This window comes from Symphalangus syndactylus, chromosome 11, assembly GCF_028878055.3.
Source record: "Symphalangus syndactylus isolate Jambi chromosome 11, NHGRI_mSymSyn1-v2.1_pri, whole genome shotgun sequence".
Taxonomy (NCBI): domain Eukaryota; kingdom Metazoa; phylum Chordata; class Mammalia; order Primates; family Hylobatidae; genus Symphalangus; species Symphalangus syndactylus.
Window position 1 is genome coordinate 25,872,592 of NC_072433.2, and position 7,688 is coordinate 25,880,279.

Here is a 7,688-nt window from a genome sequence, read left to right on the forward strand (position 1 = left end):
TGGTGGTGCCCGCCTGTAATCCCAGCTGCTCAGGAGGCTGAGGCAGGAGAACATCTCAAAAAAAAAAAAAAATGCATTTAGGTAGTAACCATGGAAATATGTCTGCAAAAGGATAGCAAATTGAGTCAGATAACACAGATATCAGATCTAAATGACAAGGAATATTGATAGCTTTTTCTCTACAGTTCTCTTATTTTGAGAAGCAAGAATATAATTTTTTGCTTAATTTTTTTTTTTTTTCGAGATGGAGTCTTGCTTAGTCGCCCAAGCTGGAGTATTGTGGCTTGATCTCAGCTCTGCAACCTCTGCCTCCCAGGGTTCAAGCAATTCTCCTGCCTCAGTTTCCAGAGTAGCTGGAATTATAGGTGTGTGCCACTACACCCGGCTAATTTTTGTGTTTTTAGTAGAGACGGGGTTTTACCATGTTGGCCAGACTGGTCTTAAACTCCTGACCTCAAGTGATCTACCTGCCTCAGCCTCCCAAAGTGCTGGGATTACAGGCATGAGCCACCATGCCTGGACTTCTTGGCTCAGCTTTTTTAACACAAGCACAAATATGCCCATGCCTGTCTCAGGTATCTGATAATTTACACTTGATCTCGGTGCAGATTCTGGGAAAGCGAACTCCATGGAAGACTCAGAAACCAAGTTCTAATTCAGTTGCCATGAAAACTTAAGGTGAGGGGATTGTCAATCAGTGAAAAATACGGAGGAAAACACTAACAGAATATGGTAAGCATCTCTAGCATTAACAATTTTTATTGGCTGGGTGCGGTGGCTCACGCCTGTAATCCCAGCACTTTGGGAGGCTGAGGCAGGCGGATCACTTGAGGTCAGGAGTTCGAGACCAGCCTGACCAACATGGAGAAACCCTGTCTCTACTAAAAATACAAAATTAGCCAGGTGTGGTGGTGCATGCCTGTAATCCCAGCTACTCCGGAGGCTGAGGCAGGAGAATCACTTGAACCTAGGAGGTGGAGGTTGCGGTGAGCGGAGATTGTGCCATTGCACTCCAGCCTGGGCAACAAGAGCAAAACTCTGTCTCCAAAAAAAAAAAAAAAAAAAAAAAACACAATTTTTATTTATTTTGCTAGATGTGGTGGTAATGGGGAAAACATTAATAGAACTTTTGAGAGCTGGAATTCATCTCAAAATTGCTCGTGTTTGGAGATCATAACATCAGTGCTGGATCACAAACAGCCTGTTAGCCTTGGAGCCTGCTTCCTGGTCTCTTCTGATAGAGATAGGCCCTATAGACAGATTTGCAAATGCAGATCTTTTAAAAATGCTTTTATTATTTTTTGAGACAGGGTCTCTTTCTGTTGCCCAGGCTGGAGTGCGATCACGACTACTGAAGTCTTGAATTCCTGGGCTCAAGCAATGCTCCTGCCTCAGCCTCCCCATTATCTGGGACTACATGCGCGCACCACCACGCCTGAATAATTTATTTTTATTTTTTTGTAGCGACCAGGGGGCGGGGGTCTCACTGTGTTGCCCAGGCTGCTCTCGAACTCCTGAGCTCAAGCTATCCTCCCGCCTCAGTGTCCTAAAGTGTTGGAATTACAGGCGTGAGCCACCGCCTAGCCTGCAAATGCAAATCTAACCAGGTCATATGTAGGATAAAAATCTTTTTCCTGGCCCAAGCGTCTCTCCTCATCTTCGGAGAGAGAGATGGGAATGAGAGAGCCTTCTAATAATAGCAATTGCTAGTTACCAGTGCCCAGGCTTATCGTGTGTTAGACTCTGAGTTAAACATTAACTCCTTGAATCATTACAAGCTCCTTATCAGGTGGGTATCAACCTCAATTTACAGATGAAGTAGCCAAGACTTGGGCTGCTTGCATTACATTAACCGAGGTTTACCCGCAGCGAGGCTGCCTCCAAAGCAGCTGGAGTTGGCAACCATCACTGTCCACCCCGCGAGCTGCGATAGTGCGAGAACTACAATTCCCGTGGGGCTTTGCGGGAGCATCGCGAGAGTTACCTTAACTGTGGCGGCGGGACGGCGGACCCTGCAGCTGGCTGGGCGGTTAGGAGGGCCCGGGCCGGAGACGATGGCTGACAACAACCCTGACAGCGACCCCACGCCGCGCACGCTGCTGCGACGCGTGCTGGATACAGCGGACCCGCGCACCCCGCGGCGACCCCGGAGTGCTCGGGCTGGGTATGTGAGGGGGCTCCCCGAGTACTTGAGCAACTAGAGGGACTGGGGAGTGGGGTCTGGGTGGGACCCAGCGCCGACTCTGTTCCAAGAAGGAAACTGAGTCTCAGAGAGGAGCAGGGCCAGGGACTCTGAGAACTGGTTCCATTGCTGTAGCCGGGCCCAGGCCAGCTGTTTGTGCCCCTGCCCCCAGGGCTCCAGGCAGCCAGCCCTCGGTACCACAGAGCCTGACTGATCCCGAGTCTTTGGGGCTCGGCCACTGGAGATGGAGGATAGGCGCTCAGAATCTCACCTTCTGCTCTGTTCTCTAGGGTACTTTCCCCAGACCAGCCAGGGTGTGCCTAGGCATTTGCCCGGAACTTCTGCGTCCCGAGGGTTCCCACTGTTCCTGCGCATTGTCTTACTGTCCCTGTAGCTCTCAGCTGGGAAATGGGAAAGGAGCTAGAGGACAGCCTGGGCAGAAGTTGGGAGTCAGCAACTGGAAGATGCTTTGCTAAGGAGCAGGGAATTTGTCCTGACTCAGTGGGAGTGGCAGTGGGTGAGGGCTGTGGTGAGCTCACGGTGCAGAGGATGCATACGTTGACATCTGCCAGACTGGGACAGTGGAGTTTCTTTATAGGGAATGAGAAGCCATTCATTATAGGTTCTACACCCATGAGGTAGGAGCTGCGCCCTGGGAACACTTATGTGGCTCTGGAATCTGAGAGGGACTGGACTGGAGAGACTAAGGTGTCTGGGGTACCAAGTTCTTAAAAGATTTTAAAATACTTTGATATCCATTATGGATTGTTACTTTCATGTCTGGGATGGATGCTCTTCCAATTGCCCCTCTTGTCTGTGTGGCTAACCCCTACTTATCCTTTGTGATTCTGCTGAAGTCACCTCTGTGAAGCCTTTCCCAGCCCCTCCTGGTTGGTTCACTCACATGCCCTCCCTATTCCCATACCCCAGGGGTCTTCTTCGGTCCACACTGCTGTTGACATAGGGCTGGGAACAGGGGCGATGGTAGGGGCAAGTGGTTTCCGGGTCCCTAGCCCTGAGGGAAAAAGGCTTCAGACCAAGACCCCTGATGAAGACATGTCTCTATATCCTCTACCTTCCTCACTGTAATTCTCAGCGTTGCTGGTCTTTACGCAGAGCCCAGAGAGCCCTGCTTGAAATGGCTTCCTCCAGGAGGTTGAGTGGCCAAACAAGTACGATAGCCAGAGGGCGTTCCCGTGGAGCCAGGGTAAGTACCCAGCCCACTGACCCCAAAGGGCCCTGGCTGCCTCGGGGAGGGGGAGTTGAGGTCTAGCTCTGCTCTGGAGCCCACCTTGAGGAAATCTCAAGGCAAACGGACAGACTGGTTGCTTGGTGCTTTTGCCGATAGTCTATTGGCAGATCGGCCCATGTTCAGGCCAGTGGGCACTTGGAGGAACAGACACCTCGGACGCTGCTGAAGAACATCCTACTAACTGGTAAGTGAGCTCTGGCCTGCTGGTCAGAGTTACGTACCAGTTCAACACCAGTCTTGTGGTATCTTTCATTCAGGGTGGCCTGTTCTGTCAGCCCCACCCTCTCCTTGGTGTTTCTGCAGCCCCGGAATCTTCCATCCTGATGCCCAAGTCAGTAGTGAAGCCAGTGCCAGCACCGCAGGTGGTCCAACCCTCCAGACGAGAGAGCAGTTGTGGCAGGTACACAGAATTCCCCCACCTTGGATTGTACTATGGGCAGCTTAGTCGGGGAGTTTCTTGGGGGTTGCAAAAGCCAGAATTGGACTTCCTGGCCCGTCTGAGATAAGCTCCATTCTTACAGCCTGGAGCTGCAACTTCCTGAGCTCGAGCCCCCCACAACCCTGGCTCCAGGTCTGCTGGTCCCTGGCAGGAGGAAACAGAGGCTGAGACTGTCGATGTTTCAGCAGGGAGTGGACCAGGGGCTGTCTCTCTCCCAAGGTGAGGCCCTGGACACCACTTTTGCTACCCTCTCCCTCCTGTCCTCTGGAGAGGCTAAGGAGTCCTGAGAGACGGCCCTCACAGGCCTGGATCACTTACCATGGTTTTCTTCTTTTACATTCTCTTGCCGGTTGCTGACAGAGTCCCAAGGGAATGCTGATGCCTCTTCCCTCACCAGGTGCTGTTCTGGGCGTTTCCTGTTCTGGGAGTGGGTGGAGGAGAGACTTGGGGAAGGAGGTGCTGCCTGGGATGGAATCTGGCCATACTACTCCCTGCCAGTTTTAGCCTCACAGCATCTGTTCTAAGAGATGAGAGCCCCAGGGCAGATGGAGGGATCTCTGGGCAAACTGGGTCTCAGGTACCTGACTTTCCTCTGTGCCTCCCCCCTCTCACCAGATCCCTCAACCTGACCTTTGCCACACCTCTTCAGCCACAGTCAGTGCAGAGACCTGGCTTGGCCCGCAGACCTCCTGCCCGCCGAGCTGTAGATGTGGGTGCCTTTTTGCGGGATCTGCGAGATACTTCCCTGGCTCCTCCAAGTAAGGTTGAGGTTTTCCCCTGCTGGCCTTTGGGGAAAGCTCTCCCCGTTGTGACAGATAGGAGGTGATGCTGAGTCAGGGTTGCACCCCTCTCAGTGGGGTCAAGGACAGTGAGCAACTCTGGTCAGTGGGTCTACAAGGAATTTCTGCCTGCTTTCTACAGGGGGCCCCTTTCCTTGGTCCCTCGGTGTCTCCCAGGGCCCCATATCCTTAGACCGTAGGGCTGGAGGTTGGAAAGGGGTGTGGTGGGGTGTGGTGTGGTGGCCGAAACTTGTTGAAAGGGGCCAGGTTTCAGGATCAGCTGGCCAATTCAAACTGACCTGGGAGCCTGATTACAGAAAACAAGTTCACCAGAGTAAGAAGAGGGTTTGGGAAAAAGGAGCAGAACAAGCAGCGAAGAGGTATTTTAAGTGGGCAGCTGGTGGGCGGGCAGCTGTGGGGACCTGGGACTGCCAGGCAGAGGAACAGGAAGGTAAGCAAGGAGGGCTGTAGGCGATAAGGCCTCGCGTGCTAGGTCGTCTTCTTTCTCTGAAGGCCACTCAGGGCGGACCCATGCAGCCCACTGTCCAGGCCCTGGCAACACTGAGTAGCAGCCGGTGGGCCTGGAATACGCTGAGAGCCAGCTGGCCCCTGATCTCCAGGTGATAGCCTCAGAACCTGTTACTACTCTGCCCACAGACATTGTGTTGGAGGACACCCAGCCGTTCTCTCAGCCCACGGTTGGCTCCCACGACGTGTATCACTCCCTGCCCTGCATGCCTTACACTGGGGCTGAAGACGCTGAGCGGGCTGCCGGTCGCAAGACACAGAGCAGTGGGCCTGGGCTGCAGAACAATAGTGAGTGTGTGGCACCAGTGGCCTGGAGCCAAACTTAGCTTGGGTGAGAGTTGACAATGGTAGTTTTCCTTCCTCAAGCCCCTTTGTGCCCCTAGAGCACCCTGGCTGTGGCTGCCTCCTTCATCCAAGAGCAGAGTCCGTGTTGGGCCAGGAGACTTCAGATCCATGTCCTGGTGCTGCCTCTGGCTTTGTCTTTCCTCAGTGGGCAGGGCTGGGTCTTCTAGTCCATCTTTACCCTTCTCTGAGCTATGCAGCCTTGGCCTGCTGCATCTCCAGCCTGTATTCTCTCCCCTTCACTCAGGCCCTGGGAAACCAGCCCAGTTTCTGGCAGGAGAGGCAGAGGTCGACGCCTTTGCTCTGAGCTTCCCGAGCACCAGCAGTGGTGTCTCTGGAGAAGATGAAGTAGACCCCTTACACGATGGAGTTGAAGAGGCAGAGAAGAAGATGGAAGAAGAAGGTGTGAGTGTGAGTGAAATGGAGGCAACAGGAGCACAAGGACCCAGCAGGATAGAAGAGGCCGAGGGACACACAGAGGTGACAGAAGCAGAGGGATCCCAGGGGACTGCTGAGGCCAAGGGGCCAGGAGCATCTTCAGGGGATGAGGATGCCTCTGGCAGGGAAGGTAAGAGGCCCAGTGCAGGGGGTGACTGGTGACAGCTGTGTTCAGGCCCTAGCAAACAGAAAGGCCTTGCCTGGGTTGTGTTTCCGGGCACTGGTGGTGGTAGGGGGTCAGGAAGACTGAGGGGCACCTGCTTGGCTGGAGCTAGGTGGGGCCCACCAGAAACAGGACAGAAATACTGTGGCTGTGCTGGCCTGGGTGAGATGGTCAGGTCTGGGATCCCTGTGACCCCACCCTTCTTCTTTGTAGCAAGTCCAGAGTCGGCCTCCAGCACCCCTGAGTCTCTCCAGGCCAGGCGACATCATCGGTTTCTTGAGCCAGCCCCAACGCCTGGTGCTGCAGTGTAAGATCCCACAACCCCATTCCTCATGGGCCTCTTGGGAAGGGAGCATTGGGTACGCTGTGTACATAGGGTCCTCCCCCTTCCTACAGGTATGCAGATGATTACCCAGCAGGGCAGCTTGAGCTGGGCTGGGGAGAGCTCACCAAGAGCACCCCTGCCATCCTGGTGCCTGCCTCCAGGGCTTAGAGGAGCCTGGGTGAGGGGGAAAGTATGTGGTTGGTTTGTAGTCAGAAAAGGCTTCCTGGAGGACGATTAGCAGAATCGGGAAAGGCAGCAGTAGAGTAAGGGGAGAGACTGTCCATTCTAAGGCCTGGGGTCATGGACCCAAGCAGGTACCAATATAGATAATAAGCCTGAACCAGGATGTCGAGTCAACTGTGGAGGGACAGAGCCCTGGGGAAAGACTGGCCTCTATGTGGCCCCCTGACCCAGCTGCCCCTCAGCAGGTGGTCAGGGCTGCTGGTCCTGGCTGGCCATGGGCCACATGGTCCCAGCCTCAGCAGGAGCCAGCAAGACTTGCTCTTGAATAAGAGCCCCCTCTGTCCACTGTTGCCCTCAGCTTATCTTCAGAGCCTGCAGAGCCTCTGTTGGTCAGGCATCCCCCTAGGCCCCGGACCACTGGCCCCAGGGCCCGGCAAGATCCCCACAAGGCTGGACTGAGCCACTATGTGAAACTCTTTAGCTTCTATGCCAAGATGCCCATGGAGAGGAAGGCTCTTGAGATGGTGGAGAAGTGGTGAGTCCTGGGCACGTGGGGTAGGGAGAGGAACCCCTCGGGTCATGATCAGACTGTTCAGCCTGCTCCATCCCCACCTTCTTGGCAGCCTAGATAAATATTTCCAGCATCTTTGTGACGACCTGGAGGTATTTGCTGCTCATGCTGGCCGCAAGACTGTGAAGCCAGAGGACTTGGAGCTGCTGATGCGGCGGTGAGAGGGCAGAAGGTGTGGGGGTGCTGGCTGGGGGAGTTCTGGCGCTGATTCTGCCTGTCCCTTCTCTTCCTCCACTGCAGGCAGGGCCTGGTCACCGACCAAGTCTCACTGCACGTGCTAGTGGAGCGGCACCTGCCCCTGGAGTACCGGCAGCTGCTCATTCCCTGTGCGTACAGTGGCAACTCTGTCTTCCCTGCCCAGTAGTGGCCAGGCTTCAACACTTTCCCTGTCCCCACCTGGGGCCTCTTGCCCCCCACATATTTCTCCAGGTCTCCTCCCCACCCCCCCAGCATCAATAAAGTGTCATAAACAGAATATTCTGCATT

The 7,688-nt window shown here is 54.4% G+C and overlaps 1 protein-coding gene across 1 annotated transcript; it reads left to right on the forward strand.

The window, feature by feature from the left end:
- The first annotated feature begins 1,872 nt into the window (after positions 1–1,872).
- On the forward strand, positions 1,873–7,677 carry CENPT (centromere protein T). Its single transcript, XM_055297595.2, has 13 exons — positions 1,873–2,164; positions 3,299–3,389; positions 3,531–3,618; positions 3,738–3,834; positions 3,956–4,092; positions 4,234–4,270; positions 4,489–4,631; positions 5,310–5,468; positions 5,770–6,090; positions 6,337–6,430; positions 6,990–7,166; positions 7,255–7,359; positions 7,443–7,677. Exons 1-13 carry the CDS (start codon positions 2,055–2,057, stop codon positions 7,564–7,566), a joined length of 1,683 nt encoding a protein of 560 aa, XP_055153570.1. The 5' UTR covers positions 1,873–2,054; the 3' UTR covers positions 7,567–7,677.
- Positions 7,678–7,688: the final 11 nt, after the last annotated feature.

Excerpts from the sequence above, each read along its gene's own strand:
- CENPT (XM_055297595.2), top strand. The coding sequence starts at position 2,055 with ATGGCTGACAACAACCCTGACAGCGACCCCACGCCGCGCACGCTGCTG. Across the intron at positions 4,271-4,488 it reads GATGCCTCTTCCCTCACCAG|ATCCCTCAACCTGACCTTTG; the intron begins GTGCTGTTCTGG and ends CCCTCTCACCAG. Across the intron at positions 6,091-6,336 it reads GGATGCCTCTGGCAGGGAAG|CAAGTCCAGAGTCGGCCTCC; the intron begins GTAAGAGGCCCA and ends TCTTCTTTGTAG.